Consider the following 24239-nt stretch of genomic DNA (forward strand, 5'->3'; position numbering starts at 1 on the left):
CTTAAAAGGGTTTGAATGGTTGGCATGTGAGCTCGTGGACGTTCTGATGCATCTCCTTCTTCTTCTTGGATTGACTTCAATGTCTATGTTAGAAAATCTGGAGAGTTTGCTGCCGAGATAACTTGAACTTCTCAACTGCCTTCAGAGTTTCTCCATTGACAGTGAAGACCGGTTCCATGTATGGTTTATGTGATGCAGGTTGGTACCGGACCTCTTTCTTCTTCGTATTAAAACGTTCAAAACAGGAGTCCGTTCCGTCGCTCCAATACGACGTCACTTCCCATCCCGGTTCTTAATGCTTCGCTTTGTGGAGTAAGATGGTCAATGCAGAGGGTCACGGGTCGTTTATTCGGCGCTTCAAGTCAAACAAAATACAAGCTTTATGATCGATCGGACACTTTCTCCCGACAGCTGTACAGGTCAATAACCTCGTCAGTAAAGGTCCTGATCTGTAGAAACATCGCTATATTTAAGGCAAATTTCCCGCCTAGGGGGTCGTCTTTTCCGGGCCAAATAGTTTTTTCGCCCCTGTGGAGAGAACTTCCTAATTTGTTTCCTTGTAATCCAATCATTCAAATGTTCCTTGGGTGGGGGTTTCTGTCTTTTAGCCCCCCTTTCCAGTTGTGTCTTGCTTCGTTCTTTGATCTACCATTTAAGATGTGATTGGCAGATAAACATATGTTTTAAATAACCAGTGTCGTATCTCTAATTCTGTTCCAAGCTTGTCTTGAAACGGTGTGTCAGTCTGGAGTGAAATGTTGATTATAAATGTGTATTCAAACGTTTTCTTAGATGAAGCAAGTAATTTATACTTTATATTTTGATTATCTTTTAACATTAATTTAAGTATGGCGTATACGTATAGTGTATAATAATGTTTAATCTAATGGTATGCATTGTCAGTTTTAAGTTCTCTGAGGCGTTGGAAAAAACGGTTCATACTCTGCTGCATCTTCACCTCTGTGGTAGCATGTGCGCCTGCAAATAGGAAGTCTCGCACTGATGCCTCATTCAGCTTCGTCTTGGCCTTGAGCCTCTGCAGGTTAAAGATCCTGCCATTGGATCGGAATCTGACTTTAATGCTTGTGTCATCATTCTCACTAAAGCCATTCAATAGCAAGGCTGTGAACAACATGCTGAAAAGCAAGCACCACAGCCTTGCTTGACTCCGCCCCATGGTTATGAACTTGCTGGGGCAGCCAAAGTTTATAACATAAAGTATATGTTAAATTGGATGCTTACACAAACAATGCATACATAAATACAAGATTGCACAAATACACAACGTGCACTACACACCTGGACTCCTGCGTGGGTTGAGACCAGCTCAAATCAGTTTAGAGTCAAAGAAAACGATAGAGCAGTAAGAAAAACATGCTTATCTGCCTGGGAAAAAAAGGGAGGCGATCTTGGAGATGCGGACCGAAGGTCACCAGGAGGGAGTGACTTAAGAATGTAAAAGTTCGTGCCACACAGAGATTTGGTCTCCTCTGCACTGGACCACTGACTCACAGTGTCAGTGGGAATACTGTTTACATTGAGCTTGACAGGAAAACCATCACAAAATAAATAACATTGGAGGATGATGTGACGTTCAGTGTTAAGAATGCATGTTTATGCTGCATGAATGCAAACACTGCCCTAAACAGTCTCAATGACCTTTGCTCTAATGAGCCTTAACCCTGAATTAGCAGAGCTGCAAAACGTCATCTTGTGCAGCCTTTTTAGAACTGTGAACGTGTTTATTTTTAACAAATAAAAAATTGTTTCTGGTCCCTGTTTCTGTGTTTCAGGTGTGACGCTACTGTATTGATGTACAGTTGTGATTGGTTAGCTGGGCAGCAAAGCATCATGGGAGCTGTTGAGGGTATAATCTCAGGTAAACGTTACGAAGAGTGTTGTTGATTTCCAGTTTTCCAAACATCCTCTGATACATTACATTTTTAACACCGCATCATTTCCTGAAGTCATTGGGTGATTCATATTTCACCACAGACGAACTCTTCCAGATGCCCCGGCCTAGGATGATGAGACCCTGGTATGTGTACAAGTATTTACTGCATACACCACTCTCCCCTCCTCCACCAGAGCAATCGGCCTCAGTATTATTGTCCATGCCTCTCATCCTGTTTGCCCCTTTCATAGGGTATTGTAGGGTTTGTTCAGGGAGTGGCTGACAAATCAGCTGCCCATCTCCACTGGCATCTGGTCCTCCAGGAGTTCTCCCGACATTCCTCCACCAGACCCTGGTATTTCTCCCTCTATCTCTCCTGTGCCTCCCCAGGCTGTCGGCAAGAGTGGCTGAGACTATGACTCAACCATAATCTCCGACTCTCGGGCTGTGGAGAGAAATCCAGCTGAGCTAATATTGTGTCCTCCCTGGCTTCTGTCCTTGCTTAACAAACTGGTTGGATTGGCAGTAACTTGGTCACTGGTTGCCTCACTAATGGATTTAAGGACTTGTTTATGTCTCCATTGATACTAGCTCTTACTCAGTGCCTTGGAACAGCTGCTTAGGATTTTCTCTGTTTTTTTTTCTGTCATTGAACACAGGGTGAATGCTGTGTTTCTATTTCATCCCAGTTGCACAGGTAAGATTTGTGTAGGAGGACATCGTAGACACCTTGGACTAAGAATTTGTTCCTCTGAGGACTGCACCAGCTTCGGCTTGTCCCTACCACTGGCAGACCTGTACTGGGTTGATGATAGGCACAAGTCCTGCTCTGCTTGGAGCCACTACAGGCCAGCACCATGGACGCATTTGGATGTTTTTAAGTGTGTGTTTTCTGATGAATAGCAGATGAAGGCGAACGGATTACTAAAATAATCCCAATCCTTAGGGTGAAAACAAAACAATTTTTTTTAAACTATTACTTTAAAGTCAATTCTAAATTGGAAAATAAGCCACTGCAGTGAAGTGAAAACTTATGGAGAGTTACGGTTTAGATAAGGTTTTTCAGGAAACAGGTCTAGCCAAAGCCAAAGAGATAATCAAAACCGTCAAAACTGGAGTCCGTTCCTGTCGCTCCAACACGCCGTCACTTCCTGTCACCGGGTCTTAATTCTTTGCTTTGTGGAGAGAAATGGTCAATGCAGAGTGTCACGGGTCGTTGATTCGCCGCTTCAAGTCAAACAAAATACAAACTTTACGATCGATCGGGCGCACTTTCTCCCGGCGACTTTACAGGTCAATAGCCCCGGTAGAAAAGGTCCCGATCTGTAGAAACATCGCTATATTTAAGGCAAATTTCCAGGACGGGAGGTCCTCCCCCTATCGGCAAATGGTTCTTTCATGTTGCCTGTGTCACCGACCACCCGCTGAGAAAACATCCTAACTTGCCCTCAAGATTCAAATGTTCTTGGGTGGGGGCCTCTGTCTTTCAGTCCCCCCCTCCTGGATGTGTCCCGCTTCGTTCTTTGATCCACTACCCAAGGTGTGAAAGGGCAGACAAACAGACATTTTAAATAACCGGTGTCATGTCTCTAATTCTGTTCCAAGCACGTCTTGAAAACAGTGTATCAGTCTGAGTGGAATGTTGATTGTGAATGTGTATTCAAACGTTTAAGCTCTTAGATGAAGCGAGTAATTTATACTTTATATTTTGATTATCTTTTAGCGTTAATTTAAGTATGGTGTATACGTATAGTGTATAATATTTTTTTTATCTAACATAACACAAGGGTTAAGAAGTAAGTAAGTAAGTAAGTAAGTAATATTTATTTATATAGCGCTTTTCGAGACCAGGGTCACAAAGCGCTTTAACAATCAAAACAATACTCAAAACAGTACATACTTCAAAGATCAAGATAACACCGAGAACAACACAGGAGTTCGAGAAATTCAAGGAAAAGCCTGAACAAATAGAAACGTCTTAACATGTTTCTTAAAGGAGTCAGTAGACTCCATCAAGCGCAAAGAGAGAGGAAGATTGTTCCAAAGCTTAGGAGCAACGGTCCTGAGCCGTGTGCGTGGAACCATAAGTAGATTCTGATCCACAGACCTCAGAGACCGAGCTGGGGTGTAAGGCTGGATCAGATCAGTGATGTAAGGAGGAGCCTGACCATGAATAGCTCTGAAAGTAAGAACCAGAATTTTAAAGTTGATCCTGAAAGAAACTGGAAGCCAGTGAAGAGTATTAAGGATCGGAGAAATGTGAGTTCTCCTACTTGAGCGAGTCAGAATTCTCGCTGCAGAGTTCTGAATCAACTGCAGACGAGACACATCCTTCTTGTTAAGACATGAAAACAAACTGTTACAATAGTCCAGACGAGAAATATTAAAGTTCGACTTATTATCTATGGTTCACATTTAATGTTGTTCTTTATTTTAGCTTTTAAACTAAACACAACACTCCCGATCATTCCTGACCCAACAAAACATTCTCTGGTTCTGGGTGTGAAGTTAAGCAGATAAACATCAACCACTTGCGGCGTTTGGCGCCCTCTGCCGGCCGCAATTCACCACTTCCTGAAAATCACGTGATTTCTGGGAATCGCTCAGAACTCCGCTCGATCAATCGGTGTCGAAGGAAGGGAAAAACTCGGTACCGAAACTTTCCCTCTTGCCCTCGACTCACCCTTGGCTCGTGACATCACTTACTTCAAAACCCACAACTTCCGGTTTGTTCATTTATTTATTATCGTTACTTTTTCTCGCGTCTTAAGTGTCGTCATCTCTGATAATGTTGGTCTCAGGAGCGATGGGCTCTGGCAGGATCAGGTCCACGCGGAGACTGCGCTCCTGGATCGTCGAGCAGGTGTGTAAAAATGTGTGTTATGGAAACTTCTGTGGGTGGGTAAAAAAAGGAAATTGCGGGATGTACATTATATTTTTGTGTGGGAGATGGCGAGTGTACTTTCGGTTTTAGAATGACGTGTAGAGAGGTGATAACACATGAGTGATGTTGGTGTGATGATAATGACAATCATAATAATAATAATAATAATAGTAGTAATAATAACAATAATAATAACAATAATAATAATAATGTCTATTTGTAAAGCGCCTTTCTAGACCAGGGTCACAAAGCCATGCCATGCATCCCTCTCTCCGTGAGAGTTTACCTGTGTGTATTACTATATGTGTGTGTTTCTATGTGTGTCTCACCTGTTCATCCGTGTGTTTGTCTGTGTTTGATGTGCGTGCGCTTGTGTCTGCGTGCGTGCAGGTGAACAGTGGCCGGTTCCCAGGTGTGGTGTGGGAGGATGAGGACAAGACAATGTTCCGTATCCCGTGGAAACACGCTGGAAAACAAGACTTCCGGCAGGACGAGGATGCAGCTCTCTTCAAGGTGGAGCGTGTTCCTAGTCTTCTCCTAGTACTCCAATCTCCTCCACCGAGAGTTGAAATATGTCGGCCCCTGGGATTGACTGTTGAATATTTATTTATATCCATCTGTCGTTTCATCATCACCGTGTTGTTGTGACGTCACGCATCGATGCACCCTCACACCCCCCATTGAGTTTTGATGAATAAAAGTTGTGATGATGTGAGCCCCCCTGCTCTATGTCGCCCCCTGCTGCAGGCCTGGGCCAAGTTCAAGGGGAAGCTGACGGACGAGAACGCGCTGCACAACGCTGCCAGCTGGAAGACCCGCCTGCGCTGCGCCCTCAACAAGAGTCCAGAGTTCTCCGAGGTCGTGGACCGGGCACAGCTGGACATCTCGGACCCCTACAAGGTCTACAAGCTGGTCCCACTCGATGAGCAGGGTCAGGACTTCACTCATTCGTTAGATCACGAAATACATAAATAGACACAGAGAGGAACGAACTCACGCTGTGGTGTGTCTTGTCCAGGTCTGCTGCCCATTAAACAGGTCCAAGAGAAACCGCTGAGGAGGTCTAAAAGAAGGCATCATAGGTCAGAGGTCACTGGGGTCAAGAAGATCAAGACAGAGAAGGAGTTTGCTGAACCTGACCAGGTGAGTTCTTGTGGATGTGTGTGTGGTCACATGAAGCTCTGTTGAATTGTTCTTCACACTCAGAGTTGTGTGGAGCTGTCACTGAGAGAAGATTTGGTCCAGATTGAAGATCTCGACTCGTTTCTGGACCAGAGTCCGAGTGAGTTCAAACCTGCAACGAGCACTCTCCTGCCAGCCAGGTCTGACGATCCTCCTTCAGAGCTGGAGGGGATCCAAGTGGACCTGCAGATCCAGGGGAGTGTGGCGGCGACACCAGGAGGTGATTTTTATTCTTATTAGACTTGAACTGTGTCCTGGACGGTTCTGACCCGACTGTGCTGCAGACCTGGACCTGCTGAAAGTAAGGATCTACTATGCCGGACAGAAAGTCCTGGAGACCATGATCCACGGCGGCAACGCTCGGATCCTTTACCCGCCCACGTCGCGCATCCCGCCAACGCTGCCCGCCGTCAGGGACCGCTTCACACTGGTCCCGTTCCCAGAACCACCGCCCGAGCTGCAGCTGGGCCCGGAGATACAAGCGCTCCAGGACCTCCTGCCCTTCCTGGACAAAGGTGTGATGCTGACCAGCACGGACCAGGGCGTGTACGGCAGCCGGTCCTGCCACGGGCGAGTCTTTTGGGCCGGGCCACACACGTCTACACCAGAACCGCACAAGCTGGAACGAAAATCCAAGTCGGTGCTGCTGTTCAGCAAGAAGGCGTTCAAGGAGGGTGAGGAAACACGCTTCTTAATCTCACCAGAGAGATTCTGTTGTGTCAACATTTTGGACTCTTGGTTCGTCAGAACTGGAGAGGTTCTGTTCCAGTGGCGGAGTCACGGATCCTCCGTGCTATAGCATCAGGCTGTGTTTCGGGGAAGAACTCAGGAGCGCCGACAACGTTTCAGAGAAGCTGATCGTCGTCCAAGTGAGTCCAAAACAAAACCTGAACTAGACAGAACCAGTCCCAAACAGAACCGAGGCTAAGGCCTGCAAGTTTGGAAGAAAATGTTTGATTTGTGTAAATTATATTTTGATTTTTATGATAAATAAAGACAAATACAGAGACACAAATAACTATCAAACCAAACTTTTACAACAAAGGGATTTATATTTATGATGATAGAGTATTTACATTTTATAAGGTTGCTAAGGCAACCAGAACCCGTCGTCTGTCTTTACCTTTCACTCACAGTTAAGTTATATCCAATCCAACCTAACTGTCTCGTCCTCAACCGTCTGTCCTCTCTGGCAGGTCGTTGTTTTGTGGGCCGAGCAGCAGCTTCAGAACATGAGTTCCGTTATCGGAACCATCAACATCCTGCAGAATCTGGCTCAGCAGTCTCCACAGGGGCAGGTCACTCTGAACCTGGTCAGTGTGACGCCCGAGTCCTGTACCGTAGACGAGACCACGACAGAGACCAAGACAGAGCCCAGCTCCTCCTGAAGATCGTGTTGTTTGCATGCAGCGGACTGACCAAACTAATGTTTTCATTCTCACATTCCAGAACCTTCTACAGTAAATCCATAGCACTTATTCATTCTTCGTTTTGATACTCGGCATATTTTCACCCATTTAAACTAAGAACTCAACCATGTAAACACTAATTGACCATTTTTAGTTAGAAGATTTGTGGAATGAAAGACATTGACTCAGTAACATGTCCAGTGAGAACCAAAACCTACTGATTCATACAGTTGGATGTGGGAAAGAGCAATTCAGAAGTTCTAGGTGTGAGTCAGAGCGTATTCCTAGACATTCACATAGCCAGAGTGTAGCACTGGCTGCTCTACTCTGAGTCTCAAATGACTGAGCGCTTGTTAAAACACTTTATAAAGTTTGATTGTGTTAAGTTGATTCTTCACTTGTTCTTTTTTAAGTGTCTTTGCTCCTTGTTGTGTTTGTTATCATGTGTTTGTCTTACAATAGTTATGGGTCACTTTGATCCATTAAATAGCGAATCAGTTCTCTGACTTGGCTTGTGGTTGTGTGAGTGTTTCGATGCTCAATTTTATGTCAGAGTGTCAAGCAACCATTTTGAGCCTGTCAGAAGAGATATTTAAAAGAGACATTGAACTCAAACTCAATATTTCACTCAAATATTCACTTTCCATTGGTCACAAATAACCTTTGACCTCAGTCCAGGGATATTGTGTTTCGCTGGCTCCTCTGTGACCTGTCCATCACAAGCTCTGCGATGATCGGTCTGAGCAACATAACCTCTTGAAATTTGTTTCTAAAAAATGACAAAGAAACCATTTTTGAACCCACAAAACGAGTCTCGAGGAAACAACTCACCCAACACAACAAACAAGTCGGAACAGCAGGAAAATGTTACTGTATTTTAATAGTTGACATTGAAATAAACATTTTAGAAAACAACGTTTTCTCTCCTTAAAAACAATACAACTTTCCCCAAACTTGTTTGTTTATTCTGAGCATGACAGGAAGTTAATCCCTGAAAAACACAAACGTGTTCTCAGATGGAAGTCAAGTTTCTAATCTACAGCGTAGAACCTGGACCAGGTTCTCGGGCATGTCTGTGGAGTCTTAAAGAAGACCCGACACTTGTTAGTTTTCTTCCTAGGCTGCTTAAGAACGTCAGTTTAAGTTAGGTCAGAGGAAATGCCTGAACTCATATGTTCCCGTTGGCCGGCGACGTGAGCTCCTCGATCCGGCTGTTGAGCTTCTGGTTGGTCCAGTCTTTGGTGATGTCGTCAAGGTGACTGTCGAAGTCCACCAGCATCGTGTGATCACCAGAATCGAGCAGCTGTCCGGCCAGAGCCCGGGTCTCCTCCCACTGACACAGCATGATCCTGCAGGAAAAAGATTTTTTTATTTTTTATTTCGAGAGGATGACGGGTGATTTGGAAGGGTTTAAATGATACTGGGATAGGCTCCAGTCTCCCCCCGACCCTGGCATAAAAGCGGTAGACAATGAATGAATTAATGTTTCTACATGTTCACAAAGGACCTTGAAAACATTAATAGATAATAAATCGTACAAAAACAAAACTGAACTCTGGACTAATCCCCTGGTCTGATAAGTGACCAGGTCAGACTCACGTGTGCTTATCTTTCGGCGTCCATTTTGAGTCTTTGCGCTCGTACACGACGATGGGAGGAACCCGATAGTCAGGAGTCATCTTACTGCCATCTACCTGTAGATGATGTGAGGTGAGAAGAAGGATGTCATCTCACGAGTATAAAATGTACTTTGTCAAGTTCCGGCAGAAGAAGACGCATTACTCACCATGAGTAAAACTGCTGAGTCGAACTGCTCCGCGATTTTATCTGCGATCTTGAAAGCAACAGGAGTCGGGCTAGGGGAGAGGAAATCGGAGTTCACTTGAAGCAAATTGTCACGACGATTCATAAAAAAAAAAATCACAACATCTCAGGCTGCTCTTCACAACTTTTCTGACTCGCTCTGGACTCACCTGCTGTCTGTCGCCCAGGCATTGGCTTGATAATATCCCACAATCCTCTGCTTCGTCTGTGAGCACCAGACGTCCACCTGCAACACATTCAGTCAGTTTGGGACCTTCAGAAAAGATGACCTCTGAACTGCACATTTAATTAGATTTACTTTTTGTCTTCTTTCAGTTAAATAATAAAAGTAAATGTGTTGATGTTTCATCTTTACAAAAAGTCCTTCCTCCTAAATAAGTATTTTCTAAATTCTTTCCCTTTGTGTTGTAGAAATAAAGGTGTTATTATTACTATATTCTTCACACTTTCATCCTGACACTAACTTACTTATGTTTTATATGATGACTTACACGTTTTAATTCAATGCAACTCAAACCTTGTATTTGCTACACAGGTATATATTAGGTATTATATTAGCTTCCAGGTGAGAAGCCCCCCCGGGTCTCTACCTGCGTGAGCGCCAGCTGAGTGACAGGCGCGAGCGGCAGGTGCGAGTGCAGCAGTGGAACACAGTCGGTCACGCTAACAGCGCCGCCTGTCGGACTCGACGACAACAGCAATCCGTTGATACTGCAGCGGGGAAAAAGACAAGCGTGCAGGTACATCTTCACGTACGCCCGACACGACAGCTCCACTTCCACCATGATGGCCGACTCTGGAGAGAAGAAGCTTTTTTAAAACATCCACATTCGTAGAGCATCTTCAGTTAGCCGGAAGCTGTGTTAGCATTAGCATCCACGCCAAACCGACTCAATTCTCACCTTAATAGACGTATAGGTTAAATAAATATTGACAGATTCACCGCAGCATTAAAAACGGAAACGTATTACGAGTTAAATAATCTGTTTATGTTTATAATTCGCGAGACATCAACATAACAGTGTCTCTTCTCTAAGAACCAAGGCAGGAACGCTAGATGGGGGTGTCAGGTACCGCCCATCATTTGACAATAACTTCATCTCATTGGTTGTCAGAGTAACATACTCTTATCTGATTGGAACAACATGGTGTCACTCATTTACACAACTGTAGTCGGGAGCAGATCTCCCTCTAGCGGACTGGAGGTTTAAGAAGAGGAAACAACATAAATTCCAATTAAAGGGGCGTCTTTAGAACAGAGATACTATCATTTATAAAGTATCAAAGCTAAAATACTTTTTTATTAATTTTGACTTATATCTGGATTTAGAGTGATTCAAACTAAAGGTAGGTGAAATCAATTTCATTGCAGAATAGTCAGTGTTATTAACAAGATTCTCTTGAAAAAATGCATCAAATTATTCACAACATTCAATGTGTACATTGCATAAAATGACCTACATTTTATATCGTACAAATATTGTTGGTATTTCTTGTTATTTTAACCAAGTTTTCCAATCTTCAGGTTACAGGTTGGTAAATACACAATCACTGGTCTTTCCTAGCTAAGCTAGCTTGCATACATGTATTCAGTTTAAAATGGTATCCACTCTGTATTAAACTTAAATATAACCGTTATATAAATAAAGTTATAATATAGTTATAATATAACCGTTCTTTAAAATATCGTTCAGGAGTAACAGGCTGGTAAAGTGAAGTTAACAACTTGTCTGCTTGAGACCTTGGCTCCTGAAAGGGTTTGAGTGATGCCATTTATCATAGGCATAACTTGAAAACGTTACCGGATGGTATGTGAGGCTGGACAAAAATATTTATGTTTATTTATTTTTAATTCGAAAAACATTTAATGTCGCATTAAGAGCTTGATTAAACATAAATACGATAATTTGGTCAGAAATTAATATATTTGCATGAAGTAAATTATATGTGAGACCAGACTTGTAGAAACATCATGTACATAATAATTACAACATTTATAATCTGATGGCCCGCAGTGAGGCCTCGGAATCTAGGTAACATGAGTCTGCGATGTGGAAAGAGTAAACCTGCGTAGTTTATTCGAGTTACGTGAGCTTGCTCAATGATGTAGAACTACATCTCCCTACAGCAGCGTCGTTACGCAAACGCCGTGTAACTTCCGTTATATATGAGTTCAAAATAAGAGCACGCGCTTCTACGTCGTTCTCCTTATGTGACCGACCGTCTGTTAAACCAATTATTATAATTTAATAAATATAGTAAAGGGAAAAACATTTTTATTGAATATTTTTGCTCGAACAAAAAAAACCTAAACGACACATCCTGGTGACGCTGCACCATAACGCAGGGAATGGTTTTGTCATCAAGGGACGACACAAGTACTATTTGAAGTTAAGTTTTTGCCGATTTAAATTAAACTATTTTTTTTATAAAGTAAATTTATTTAGCTCAAATATAAATCTTGATTTAGGTTCCACGTCTAATAACCCTAGTGAATATAAAAATTAAATATGTATTCAAAGAAGTAAAATAGTTCGCTTCTCTGATTAATAACGTGATAATTACTTTAAAATAAACGGTGAGTTATTTTACATCAATTATTGATTCCATTTTTTTTTTTAAATCTTTATTTGTCCAAGTCCGTTAAGTAAAAACCTAATAAGACAATATAAAGTGGTGTCCTGTTGTGCAGCTGTCGAGGGCTTTTATTGTGAAATCAGGGTCAATCCTCGGAGTTTCGTTGACTCCACGGATCCACCAGAGAACCGACCACCGGACCGAGCGAGGAGATCCGTGATGAGGCTCCGTGTGTCCGCGGCGGTGCTGCTGGTGGCGGCCGCCTACTACGTGTATCTGCCGCTGCCGAGCGGAGTGAGCGAACCCTGGAAGCTAATGCTGCTGGACGCGCTGTTCCGGAGCTTCATGCAGGCGGTGAGGACGCCCGGGCAGGTTGACCCCAGACCAGAATAAACACATCTCATGATGTTAGGATTTTATTATGTTTACAATTAGAACGTGACAGTTAATGACGCGAACACACGAGTCATCATTTCAACCGTAGATTAATCGCGCCTGTTTATGGGATGATCAGGTGGAATTATTTACGAGACTGTAAAGCACTTTAATAGATGTTTTTAAAACGTTGAAAAACTATTGTTTTCAAAACTAAATGATGATCTAAAAACAAGTTAGGGTCGCCTTTCAGCTGTCATAACCTGGTAATAAGACGTTAACGTGCCTAGTTAGAGCTTGTTACCAACAGACATTCCTACACCTTCATCATCCTCTCTGGTTCCATCTTCATCATCAGCCTTGATGTTCTCAGTCCAACCATCTGTCCTGCCTGACCTTGTCTCCAACCCTCTACCTAGTCTTCTGATAGACTCATCTCATCCTTCAAGACTCTAACAACTGACTCTACTAAGGTCCTGACTCAGTGACTATGATGCTCTTTTCTTCAGCTCTTTCAATGTGATGATTGACAGTCGTCATCGTCTTCACTCCATCACCCCATTTTCAGTCTCCCTCCTGCACTCCTGATCAGGGGTTTTTAATTGCCATTTGTTTGTCTTTTAAGCCCCACCCCCTTATTTAAAAAAAAACTATTAATTCATATTTTTTTTTCATTAATTTTGGACCAACTAAAACAGTCAAACATAGACTAGGTGACAGAACGGAGATTACACGGAGAAACGGTTGAACTTTGGTTCTGGCGCCACTGATGTGTCTGTCATATCTCATGTAATGAGGAAGGGCTGGAGCTTGTTGACCCTTAACCCGGCTCACAGACGAACTTTGACCTCCATCAACCTCGTGTGAACGCGTTTGACCGTTTGACATTAAATGCAGGTGAACTGGTTCTGACAAGATTGTGGACCGGTTTTCACACCCCGATAACCTCTTTGTTCTTTCTCCCTGTGAGAGCTGGCAACCAAAGACTCGCCCAGACCAGAACCATCTCAGATTCTTTGAGGGGCAGAGTTTGGTTACAGTCAGAATCAGAATTATTTTTATTGCCATTGTTATTATTAGTTGTCGAACATCAAATACTGACCTGGACCACTTCTTATATTCACTGTTGTAAACATTATCCTCACATCCTGAGCTTCAGTCAGTACAAACATGGAAGTACTGTGACTGCTGCAGACTTAGGACTGATGGCCTGACCTGGTTCTGTGTTTTGCAGAGTGACGTGGTCCACTCCTTGGGCATCTGTCACCGGGTCCACCTGCTAAACCGGGTGGTGTCTCTGGTGGAGGTGATCGAGGCCAGAGACTGTCCTGCCGTGCACGTCTCCGACTCCATGCTAGGGGGCGTTCCGACCCGGGTCTTCCAGCCAAGAGGGGGGAGGCGACCCAAGAGAGGGGTGATCTACTTCCACGGCGGGGGATGGGCCCTCGCTAGTGCGCGTGAGTCCACACCCAGCTCCAAAATATGTTTTGTTTTTTTTGATTCCATTTGTTATTTAAAAAATGTGTTGCACAGCACAATTCCACTAATGGCTACATGCGGAGCCAATACCTTTGCTTCAGCAGTGTCTCAGTAGTGCACATGTACTCATGAGACCCTAAAACACAGCAAGGTGTTGCAGTTGAAATCCTTAGGTTAACACATGGATCTCTTAACCTAATCTGTGATGTATATCTAAAGAAGAAGCTAAGAAGAAATGGATATTGACTCTGCAATAATCAGCTGATTCTGACGTAAGCCACGTTATCCAGACCAAAAATAAATGTAGAATTTCAGACCCATGTTTGTGAAGTTCACTTCGTTTTCGATGTCATTCCAGATGAATATGTTTGTCTATCATGTATTTCAAAATAAATTCATGACAGGCATTCACAGAGCTTTCACTTCCTATCTGAACCTGCCAGGCAACGGCACTTGTGCAGGATATGATAGATAAAAAATAATAATGACAGAACACAATTTAGCTGGTTTGGCACTGGTATATATAAACATAAATCATACCAGACTGGCCACATGACTATTGATGAGGTCGTAACTGCTTTAATTTGTTTCGAAACCAAAATATGTCCAATTATCAGCTATAATAGCTGCTGAAGTTGAATGTATCCTCTCGTCCTCAGTCATCGCTAGATCCACGGGATTTCAAAGTTAATTTAGTTGCGGAGGACATAATGACTGCTCCAATCTATGTTTAAAAAAAATGTATATATATAATAATCGATACAGTATTATCGAATATCAATACAGTATTTTGGAAAATTGTATCGTGAAATATTTCCATAATCAATATTTTTTAACCCCACTACTGTAAACCATAGCCAAGCTCCCAGAAGCACTCACGGGAGCCAGTTCGCTGCAGCAAGTGTGCTGACGGCTTTATTTGTGTTTCAGGGATGAGATCGTACGACCGTTTGTGTCGCAAGATGGCGGAGCACCTGGACGCCGTCGTCATGTCCGTTGAGTGAGTTTGGTGATGTCATTAATATCTTTTTCGTCATATGAAGTCTCTCATGCTGTGGCGAGGTTAAACTCAATTCATACACACACAAACACACAGAGCAGCAGTAATAATATAATCATCTGATCATAGACACTTAAACACTGTGGATATACTATCATTCCACTTGACTCGCTTTGCAACCCTCAGAATCCTGTTAATCTATTAGCCTCCGCTAATTGCCTAATTCCTCTAATTCAGTCCTTCTGTTGCCATAGTTACCGCCTGGCTCCGGAGGCGGTGTTCCCGGACCAGTACCATGACGCCCTGGCTGCATCGCGGGCCTTCTTGTCGGACGAAGCTCTGGAGCACTACGAAGTGGACCCTGAGAGACTGTGTGTGTCTGGAGACAGCGCTGGAGGAAACCTGGCTGCTGCTGTCGCACAACAGGTACAAAATACAGACACACACAAGATGACTAGACATGTTGGAGGATAGTGGAGGAACAATATTTACTTGGTCTTCTGTGTCACCTCCTGACACTCACGTGTTGTATTAGTGCACAACCACAAAGTCCTGGGACAAGACGTTCTGTGGTTGTGTTGGACTTGTCAATGTTGATTAACCCAGTGACTGACTCGCTTTCTATTGTCTGGTCCGTATGTGTATTTGTTGTGTTGATGTTTGAGTGTTCATTTTGTCCTTGTGTTTCTTTGTTATCTCAATGTGAATTTGACATGTCAATGTGTTTATTTTTCATGTGCTCGTGTGTATTCTTCTTGTGTGTTAGTTGGGTCCAAGTGTGCGTTTGTTCTGTCAATATGTTGTGTACTTGTGTGTGTTTGTTTTTGGATTGCAGTATGTTTGTTATGTCCCCGTGTGGACAAACGTGCCAAACTATTGGCTGGGATCAGTTTTTCAGCTTTCTTATAAAGCGTTATTTATACTATGAAGTGTACTCTGTTACGGTTTGACACTCTCAATAAAAATGTATGGAAGTGTAATTTTGTTTTGTCCCTTGTTTTTTGTTGTGTCTGTAGGTCTGGTCATTGTGTACCTGTGTGCTTTTGTTGTGTCCATGTGTGTTTCTTGTCATTGGGGTCAGTTGTTGTTTCCCACAATTTATCTGACATTCTGGTTTCTTTATCAGCTCGGGTCAGAAGAAGGGATCAGGAGGTTCAAGCTGCAGGCGCTGATCTACCCGGTCCTCCAGGCTCTGGACTTCTACACCCCGTCCTACCAGCAGAACCAGGCGGTTCCCATCCTGTACAGGCCCTACATGGCTCAGTTCTGGCTGCAGTACTTGGGCGCCGATGCTTCCCTGGAGCAAGATCTTCTGGCCAACAACCACAGCTCACTGGACCAGGCGTCGATAAGCGCTGCGACTCGCTCCAAGCTGAACTGGACCGCTTTGCTCTCGGAAGAGCGCAAAAAGAACTTTCGTCCAGTCCTGAGGGAGACTGGGTCGCTGAAGTCCATGCTGCCTGCATTGGTGGATGTGAGGGCGGCGCCACTGCTGGCGGAGCGGGAGGTTCTGGGCCAAACTCCGAAAGCATACGTGATGACCTGCGAGTTTGATGTTCTGAGGGATGACGGGTTGATGTACGTGCGGCGGCTGCAGGAGGCTGGTGTGCAGGTGACTAGCGACCACTATGAAGATGGTTTCCATGGCTGCATGGTCTTTGCTTACCTGCCCATGATGTCCAAGGTCGGCTTCAGGAGCATGAACAACTACATCCACTGGTTAGATCAAAACTTGTAGAGAACAATCCTTAAGGTTGGCGTGGACGCAAACCAGCTAGAATGTAAAAATCACTGGACCCTCTATTGCACCGTATCATTTACCAAAGACATGTGAGATTCTTATGTTTGTGCCACTGGACGTAAACTCAGGGAACTGCTCAGCTTCATAGAAGATGAAACACAATCAAGTTTACAAAGTTATTATTCAAAGACAAGGAGCAGATTTACGTAGTTAAAACATTAGGATTGAAAATATAAAACTTAAAACATCCCTTGTCTTTTTCCTGAGGTCATGGGGGGGGGGGGGTTGGGTAAAGTAAAGTTACAATTATGGAGTTTGAGTTAAAAGTCAAAATATAGTTTTCAATCTACGAGCTCATAAAAATGGTCAACTACTTGGGTTAGTCATTGTATTGATCTGAGATTTGACAATTGAAGAATCTCCATCATTTATCCACATTTGTTTGTTCAGTGCAGTGTATTCTGTTGACACACAGGGTAGCTTGATTTGTCCACCACATTAGGTGGAGCTTTAGGTGTAGTTTTTACACTTGTGTCTACCTGCTCTGACACCCACAAGCCCCTGCTGTGATCCTGACATCTGGTGAGATCAGATGGTCTGCTTGAGGGTCCATGTCTACTGTTTAATTATGCCCTATTTTGGGCACCAGAAGTTCCCCTTTCAACAGTGACTGGGTTTTTGTTTGAACAAGCATATTGAAGAAAAAATATTACCACAGTCCTGGTCCTGAGCAAATTGAAATTATTCAGATTTAAAGGCCAAATTGTTTGAGAAAAGTCAAGCATGTCATTGACATCTGGAGAAAACAGATCACTGATTTAGATATAAGATGTTGATTTGGGATCTATAATCATGAAAAACATGATCTTTTTTCTAATTTTGTAATCATGGAACTTTTTTAAAACTTGGATTTTGTATTCATGCTTATCCAAGGGAAACCAGAACGACAGCTAACCACTATTCTGAATTTTGATTTTAGACCTTTTATGATGGAATATATTAATTAAATGCCTTTTTACACTTTAACACTTTCATTTCATACCTGTATCCTATGAATCTAAGTGACCAATGTATTTATATAATTCTAAATTCCACAGTACAATTGAACAATATAAAATTGGTTCAGTGAATTATCTCTAAACACACATTATAAAAACCTTTATATCCTAAATGTTTTTTGTGGAGCTGAAATCATACTTTGAAGCGCTTCACTTGTTCCAGCTTTAGTTTGTTGCACTGAAAACGATAGTTTTGTTGAAGACATTTACTACCTGCTGCTGTGATGCATGTGATTCTTCGAGAATGTATGAGTGTGTGTGGAACAAATACTGTGTTAATACTTCTTATTTGTGTATCTGTGAGTTCTGAATTAAAGAGTTGGAAATTATTAAAACAACCATTCAAATGTTTTTGAGTAAATCTGCAAACTCAACATAAGAAATTATTTTAACCGTGAAAAGAATATTATGAAAATACACATTTCATCAGAAGAGATATGTTGATGTGCTCTAATTAGAATGTCTCATCCTAATAAAATTGAATATCTTTTATTTGACTGCTTACATTGAAACAATGCTTTAATAGAAACAACATCACTTGTTTTAAAAAAAAGATGCAAGATTAGGGGTTCAGAGCCAAAGTACTGTGCCATCTAGTGGTCTTTGAAAACAAGGACAGTGTTTCATAAAACCTCATCAACTTGTTTGTACCCTTCAAGAAACATTTTTCCATATTTTTGACCCTGCTATCCCTGGCCCTCTTTGACCAACCCTGGCCTTCAGACCTCATGTGTTCAGGGTTAGCACAGCTTGTGGCACATGGAGGAGCCTGAGCTTCATCTTTTCTGTTCCCTTTCCATCTCCATTACCTTGTATGTTTTCACTAGAAACGTGTACAAGTAAAAGTAAACCAAAGGTATTTAAACATTTACAATAATGGACAATAATAATTTAAAAATAATGCATGTTTTTCCAACATCGTTCTAGTACAAATCAGAGCAGATATGTCTCAGAAATGTTATCGTATTGTTATTTGTTAACTCAATAAATAATTTGAATAGGTAAGTAAATACTAATAAAATACGAGAAATCATTCAAACAAATATGACATTCATAATGATATTTTTTATTTAGAGTTATGACGTCTTTTTAAACTGTGCTGACGATTTTATGATTCATTTTTAAATCCATGTTCGCACTCCGCAGGCGGAACGTCACATCCACCGGAAAATAGAGAGATTGGCCTTATTTTCAAATTTTCTTAAAACATGTAATACGTTTAAAAAATTTTTTTAGGATTAAACCCTTAAACGTTGAGGAAAACAGAAAAAAAAGGACGAATCTAAAGCTTCAACATGGAGGGGGGGCGGGGCCCTGAAATCGAAAGTAAACTCGTCGGGAAGTTCAAACTCACCTCACAGCGTCAATCTCACCTCCTGCTCTTGAAAGGGAAAACTCTTTTCCCCTTTACTTTAGATTTAATTCTTTTTGATACAGGTGAACCTGCAACAGTTGCTGAGTCATGCCGAAAGCCTCCATTTTGATCAGCAGCCAAAGTGAAGTCCAGGTAAGTTTATACGAGTATCAACTAAAATGCTTCTCCTTTATGGTAATTAGAATATATTCACATATTTATGTTTTCCTTTCTAATGGATGAACTAGTTAAACGGATACATTTTGAAATAATTTAAATAACTTAGCTTAGCTTAGTTTGTAAAAACGAAAGAGGAAGTTAATCAAGGCGTGAGTCAGCAATTCAGGCACGAATCTGCACTTTCGCCACTTTCTTTCTTTACAACTTCATATAAAATGTTAGTTTACGATTGCAACGTCCAAATAACTGGAGCCCGCTTTATTGTTGGGTTAAAAAAATAAAATAAAACTGAACATTCTATTTTATGTGAAACAGTGGTTTCATTTAATGGTTCATGAAGTCATCAGGTTATTATTAAATAAACGTATTAATCTTTGCGTGTAACAGAAATATGACTATGTCTGAGCAGCTGAGTGACATATAGTTTTAAAAAATACAATCATACTTCTGTTTTATTTCAGGTTAAGGACTTTCGCCAGACACTGTATAAGGAGGTCAGTGGGTATTATAAATAAACTGCTTCTGAAAAACAACAATCACTGTTGAGCTGCTTCTTTATAACACACGTGTCGTTGATACAGGCAGATGATCTGTTCTCACGTCTTATTCCTTCAAAGATTTTGAAGCTGGACGAGCTGCTGAAGGTCTGCATATAAAATTATTGATAAACCTGAGGTTGGAAATACTTTTAATTATGAACTGTATTTTTGGTTTTCAGGATGAAGCCTTTAAATCCTCAAGTGCAGACCTGAGAGCCCCACTGGACATCCCTATCCCAGAACCGCCAACCGAAGACGAGGTGAGCCCTCACCCATTGGAGGTCGACCCTAAATGGAGGTCCTTAATTGTTGTGTGATGTCACAGGAAATGGAAACAGATGAAAGTGGTGCTGAGAAGAAGAAGAAGAAAGGTGAGGTGCCCCCCCCCTACCCCCCGAAAGAATCCAGCTTGTGACAGCAGGTTATGATTTTTTTGTCTGCAGCCCCTAAGTGCGGATTCATCAAATCAAACGAGGCGATTCAGTTGTTGCTGGATAAAGTAAAGCCAGAGATCGTCGACCTGAGAGAGACAATTGTCACCGTGAGTCCTCAGTCGCAGTGTGCATCTTCATCATCATCATCATTACATTCATTCACCCGTAAAAACTATTACAGTTTAAATTATGAATCTGAATGTGAAGTTTTGTTGTATGTGTGTAACCACATGGAAAAAGGAATATGAAAACAGACCTTCAATCAAAAGGTCAAACTTTAAATTACACAGATTCGCTGAAATTGACACACAATCACAGAAAATTGCAGACAAACTGAACCAACAGGCACAACATGCTGGTACAATCATGATGCTAGAGAATCTGACAGTAGACAAGCAAGAAAACATACACTGATAATGGTGGACAATCACTCAAGCCAAGTATAACAAAAACACAAAAAAAACAGTTGTGACAGAACACACACACACATGAAGTATGTTTAATTAAAGTGTGTCATAGGACAAAGAAGTGCTTGACCTTCTGACCTTTCCTTTGCAGGTGAGCTGCTGGATTCTTCACCTGATCCCGAAGATCGAAGACGGCAATGACTTTGGCGTGGCTGTCCAGGTTGGTTTTTGTGCTCGATGAGTTTGTGTCAGCAACTGAACATCTGGACTGGATTCTCCACAGGAGAAGATTTTGGAGCGGATCACAGCAGTCAAAACCAAAGCTGAGACTTTCCAGACCAACCTCAACAAGTACGACCACCCATTTCTGAAGTACCAGGCAGTTCTGGGTCTGAATGTTGATTGTTTTGTTTTTTTCCATCTTGTTGGTTACAACTGTTGTGTGCAGCAGCTGTGGGTCTAAGTGGTGACTCCTTTAAGTCTGAATATTTAGTATCTGACTGTTGGTTCTGGCCCTGACAGGTACTTCACTGAGCGAGGTGACGCTGTGGCCAAAGCCTCTAAAGAAACCCACGTGGTGAGTCTTGGATTACAGTGACATCTCACATAAGTTGTGCATCAGAATTCCATCCTGGATCTCGGTCAGAACTGTCTTTCTCCTGCAGATGGACTATCGCTCTCTGGTGCACGAGAAGGACGAGACCATCCGCAGCGACCTCTTCATCATCCTCATGGACATCAGAGGCTACTATGTGAGTTTGTGAGCCGTCTTCTGTCTTCCTGTACTGCAAACTAGCAACAGGAGACGCTGGAGGACAACCACGGCTGACCTCTTGTCTTGTTTTAGACTGAACTCTACGACATCGTGTCAAAGAACTTCGAGAAGGTGACCAACCCAAAAGGAGAGGAGAAGTCATCCATGTACTGAAGCGTTGCCATCTGCTGGCTTGAGTTTTCACTTTACCACAAAGAACCAATAAAAAGAATCGATTGTGAATCATTTTATTAAAAAAAAAACAAAATGGTGATTCTTCTGTGGCACAAACAAAAACACTCTCCTCGGGAGCATCATAAAAATAGATGGTGAGAGACGTCTACACTTCAGGACCTTCACCTCCAGGAATCAGCTGCAACACAAGAGAATCATTTTTAACTTTCATTTATGGGGAAGTCACTGAAATCCTGTTGGTGTAAAAGAGACCGCAGAGTTAAAATACAAAGTTTGAGGTGGAACAGTTGTGTCGTAGCAAAGCTAACAGCTAACACTTGTTTGGTCAGTGGATCTCCAGATTTACCACTTAAGAAATCATGTCAACACTAATGATGAAGATCAGTCACTGTCCACTGCATTGACCCTGAACCACGGAAACCTTTGGTGTGTGATAATTCCGTTACCATGGTAATGTTGTTTCCGTTTAGCAGAATCTGGTCCAGTTTGGTGATCCTGCGTCCTTCAGGTGTGATTTCACTGCAACACAAGAGTCGGGCTCAAACACGCTTGAAGTCACAAGTTGTTAAAAATAAACCAAGCAACAAGACTTCAAGTCACATAATAATATTATGAAATTATTTGATTTTGGAGGCAGTTTTATTTTATCTATCCAAAGTCATAAAATGCCTTTAGACTCCAGCAGCTTTTTGCTGAGGTTTTCTACTGAGAGACTTCATCACCGGTTCTCCCCAGAGGCCTCCTTCCTGTCACTATTGCAGGGTACCGGCCTCCCTTATTGGAGCAGTATTTTATTCTGAGCTTTCACCTTCAACCTTGTTCTAGTGACATTTGTAGTAAAAACACAAAATATTTGAACCTTGGCTATAATTTGTGGCACATTTGACCAATCAGAGCCCAGATTTTACAGTGATGCAATTGGGAAAATTAATAAAGAATGACACTTTTTGAGATGATGGCTCCTCTGTAGGATACAACAGACCATAATTATGTTCAAATGTTTAAAGGAAAAATATCCTCCCACTTTAAAAAGGCTAAAAAGTTTTATGAAACGTACCATTATGGTGTACAATGATTTACCTTTTAACGCTTGTGTTATCTAAAGGTCAAGGTGACTCGTAGTTGTATCCCTCGTGTCGTCTCTGGATCAAGGTGAACGATCTCCCTGGCTTCCATAAATAGATATGCAGTGGTGAAAGTCGTTTATCTCGACTGATAGATAACACAAGGGATATCTAAAATGCATTTTCTTTCGGGCCTTCGTCACTTTTGACCAAGAGATAAGTAATAATAACAAGGATTAAGATGAACTTGTTGCAAGATGGTGGGAATTAGTTTTTGTCGCGTAAACCTGATCCTGAGTTTGTGACAGAGTTGAACAACAAGTGTCCTCCCTCTTCTGCACCATCTCACTCTTGAACAGTCAATCCCCCCCATTTAACTTCTTTCATTGCACTGTTTGCACCGTGTTTATAAGTATAATTATTATTTCTCTTGTATATTTTGTACATATTGTTTATCTTCCCCATTCTAATTTTTGTTTCTAATTCCGGAGTCATCCACAACCACAGAAAATTCCATGTATGTATACCAATGTGTACGGGTGAATAAAGCTGCATAAAGTCCTTATGATGGTTAGTGTGAATACAACTTTAAGTGCAACTAATCTTAAACTCCAACTCTCCGAACTCACTCACATGTTAAAAATAAAAGTCTTACTGTCCAATATGCAGTAAGTCCCTCATTATTACGGTGTTTTGAAGTTATTAGAATATAAAGTCCCCTGGAGTTGGAAACTTCCGGGATTAATGACGCGTGGTAACCAATGAGAGCATTGGTTTTGGTAAACAAGATTTAATCTCCAGAAAGCGGAGGATTAAGCACATTTTCTAATGTAAATGTACTGATGCGTACAATAGAGGTCCAAGATCTAATAAGACACTTAAATAAACACATTAGTTGCCCATTAAGACAGACTTGATCCCCCTGTAGAGGATTGAATCTCCACCTTGTTTCAACTGAGAAGCATGGTCTTTTTTTAATGAGAGGAGCTGATCATGATCTCATCTACACATGGTTTCAGTGGGAGTTGTAGGTCATGTTCCGATGGTGTCACATTAGCACATTAACTGAAAGATCCGGAGGTTTTCTCATTCAAGAACGGTCAATAATGTTTGAACGCCAATACTCACAATTCAGTGACATCCTCCAGAACCATGTCTGACATCAGAGTAAAGGGCGCAACAATTGAACATCATCATCATCATCATCATCATCACCACAGACTCCTCAAGGATACTGACGAAGTCGTCAAAGCCCAGAAGTGTTCCGACGATCTCTTTGTCCGTCTTCATCACAATGTGAATTCTGGAGCCGATACATTTGTCCACCAGTTCTGAAATGAATCCCAAAAACAATGGCATTTTTTGTGTAATGTTTATTAAACCGAGCCAATACTTTAGGTTGTTCCGAATAAAACCACACGTCATTTTTGCAGCACATTTAAAAAACAAAACGGTTATTTAAACTGTTTGTGATTAAAGCTGGACACTCTTGCACCTCGCCATAACAAACCATTACATATTAAAGAGAAATGAATATAATTCGAAAAAAGCGTCTGAGGATGAGAGGACAAGCATGGTCTGGAAGCGACTATGAAATAACCTTCGAAAAGCAAAAAATAAGGCACCACGTTATGTTTAACTTATAAATACATTAATTTAAACCGAAAAAATATTTAAAAAAATAGTTTACTGACCCAAAGGGAGCAACTGAGAAGGGTTTGTTGCTGGAGTCGCCATATTTGAATAAGTGTGCGAGTCACGAGCAATCGACAGAAGAGCGCCGATCTCAGACAAGAGCAATCGATTTGTTTAAAATACAAAACCGAATCTTTGTTATAAAAATAATCGCGGAACATTTATTGCCGCCGAACGTGGGATTCTTGAATTTA

At 41.8% G+C, this 24239-nt stretch overlaps 5 protein-coding genes across 6 annotated transcripts; 3 read left to right on the forward strand and 2 right to left on the reverse strand.

Annotated features, from left to right (window-relative positions):
• Positions 1-4460: 4460 nt before the first annotated feature.
• irf9 (interferon regulatory factor 9) lies at positions 4461-7759 on the forward strand. 2 transcript variants are annotated; one of them, XM_087789395.1, is made up of 10 exons: positions 4461-4620; positions 4696-4757; positions 5169-5291; positions 5526-5709; positions 5797-5921; positions 5985-6060; positions 6121-6180; positions 6245-6634; positions 6708-6829; positions 7157-7759. In XM_087789395.1, exons 2-10 carry the CDS (start codon positions 4701-4703, stop codon positions 7346-7348), a joined length of 1329 nt encoding a protein of 442 aa, XP_087645521.1. In that variant the 5' UTR covers positions 4461-4620; positions 4696-4700; the 3' UTR covers positions 7349-7759. The 2 variants fall into 2 exon arrangements, with proteins under 2 accessions (XP_087645521.1, XP_087645520.1); XM_087789394.1 differs by having other exon boundaries at positions 5985-6180.
• Positions 7760-8231: 472 nt separating this feature from the next.
• On the reverse strand, positions 8232-10246 carry emc9 (ER membrane protein complex subunit 9). Its single transcript, XM_087789399.1, has 6 exons — positions 10096-10246; positions 9784-9989; positions 9343-9419; positions 9156-9225; positions 8969-9063; positions 8232-8718 (listed from the first exon to the last, which is right to left on the reverse strand). Exons 2-6 carry the CDS (start codon positions 9976-9978, stop codon positions 8538-8540), a joined length of 618 nt encoding a protein of 205 aa, XP_087645525.1. The 5' UTR covers positions 9979-9989; positions 10096-10246; the 3' UTR covers positions 8232-8537.
• A 1669-nt stretch (positions 10247-11915) lies between these two features.
• Positions 11916-17761, forward strand: LOC148082252 (neutral cholesterol ester hydrolase 1-like). The gene is made up of 5 exons (XM_087789396.1): positions 11916-12124; positions 13380-13602; positions 14555-14624; positions 14879-15050; positions 15751-17761. Exons 1-5 carry the CDS (start codon positions 11990-11992, stop codon positions 16360-16362), a joined length of 1212 nt encoding a protein of 403 aa, XP_087645522.1. The 5' UTR covers positions 11916-11989; the 3' UTR covers positions 16363-17761.
• A 984-nt stretch (positions 17762-18745) lies between these two features.
• psme2 (proteasome activator subunit 2) lies at positions 18746-21334 on the forward strand. Its single transcript, XM_087789398.1, has 11 exons — positions 18746-18930; positions 19419-19451; positions 19539-19601; positions 19676-19756; positions 19822-19867; positions 19940-20037; positions 20489-20557; positions 20621-20688; positions 20860-20914; positions 21003-21089; positions 21185-21334. The coding sequence occupies exons 1-11, from the start codon at positions 18886-18888 to the stop codon at positions 21263-21265; spliced, it is 726 nt and encodes a 241-aa protein (XP_087645524.1). The 5' UTR covers positions 18746-18885; the 3' UTR covers positions 21266-21334.
• Positions 21327-24131, reverse strand: lsm5 (LSM5 homolog, U6 small nuclear RNA and mRNA degradation associated). The gene is made up of 5 exons (XM_087789400.1): positions 24045-24131; positions 23586-23681; positions 23479-23506; positions 21733-21805; positions 21327-21464 (listed from the first exon to the last, which is right to left on the reverse strand). The coding sequence occupies exons 1-5, from the start codon at positions 24085-24087 to the stop codon at positions 21432-21434; spliced, it is 273 nt and encodes a 90-aa protein (XP_087645526.1). The 5' UTR covers positions 24088-24131; the 3' UTR covers positions 21327-21431.
• Positions 24132-24239: the final 108 nt, after the last annotated feature.

Source organism: Callionymus lyra, chromosome 4 (genome assembly GCF_982586985.1).
Source record: "Callionymus lyra chromosome 4, fCalLyr1.hap1.1, whole genome shotgun sequence".
Taxonomy (NCBI): Eukaryota; Metazoa; Chordata; class Actinopteri; order Syngnathiformes; family Callionymidae; genus Callionymus; species Callionymus lyra.

Bases quoted from the DNA above. Each gene is read 5' to 3' on its own strand.
- emc9 (XM_087789399.1), bottom strand. From the start codon at position 9,978: ATGGTGGAAGTGGAGCTGTCGTGTCGGGCGTACGTGAAGATGTACCTG. The intron at 9,420-9,783 runs GTAGAGACCCGG...AATGTGTTGCAG, and splicing joins CTCAGCTGGCGCTCACGCAG to GTGGACGTCTGGTGCTCACA. The intron at 9,064-9,155 runs GTGAGTAATGCG...CATCATCTACAG, and splicing joins ACTCAGCAGTTTTACTCATG to GTAGATGGCAGTAAGATGAC.
- LOC148082252 (XM_087789396.1), top strand. From the start codon at position 11,990: ATGAGGCTCCGTGTGTCCGCGGCGGTGCTGCTGGTGGCGGCCGCCTAC. The intron at 12,125-13,379 runs GTGAGGACGCCC...TGTGTTTTGCAG, and splicing joins TCCGGAGCTTCATGCAGGCG to AGTGACGTGGTCCACTCCTT. The intron at 14,625-14,878 runs GTGAGTTTGGTG...CTGTTGCCATAG, and splicing joins GCCGTCGTCATGTCCGTTGA to TTACCGCCTGGCTCCGGAGG.
- irf9 (XM_087789394.1), top strand. From the start codon at position 4,701: ATGGGCTCTGGCAGGATCAGGTCCACGCGGAGACTGCGCTCCTGGATC. The intron at 5,710-5,796 runs GTCAGGACTTCA...TGTCTTGTCCAG, and splicing joins GGTCCCACTCGATGAGCAGG to GTCTGCTGCCCATTAAACAG. The intron at 5,922-5,984 runs GTGAGTTCTTGT...CTTCACACTCAG, and splicing joins AGTTTGCTGAACCTGACCAG to AGTTGTGTGGAGCTGTCACT.
- lsm5 (XM_087789400.1), bottom strand. From the start codon at position 24,087: ATGGCGACTCCAGCAACAAACCCTTCTCAGTTGCTCCCTTTGG. The intron at 23,682-24,044 runs GTCAGTAAACTA...GATTCATTTCAG, and splicing joins TTCTCAGTTGCTCCCTTTGG to AACTGGTGGACAAATGTATC. The intron at 23,507-23,585 runs GTATCCTTGAGG...CTCTGATGTCAG, and splicing joins GGGCTTTGACGACTTCGTCA to ACATGGTTCTGGAGGATGTC.
- psme2 (XM_087789398.1), top strand. From the start codon at position 18,886: ATGCCGAAAGCCTCCATTTTGATCAGCAGCCAAAGTGAAGTCCAG. The intron at 20,915-21,002 runs GTGAGTCTTGGA...TTTCTCCTGCAG, and splicing joins CCTCTAAAGAAACCCACGTG to ATGGACTATCGCTCTCTGGT. The intron at 21,090-21,184 runs GTGAGTTTGTGA...GTCTTGTTTTAG, and splicing joins TGGACATCAGAGGCTACTAT to ACTGAACTCTACGACATCGT.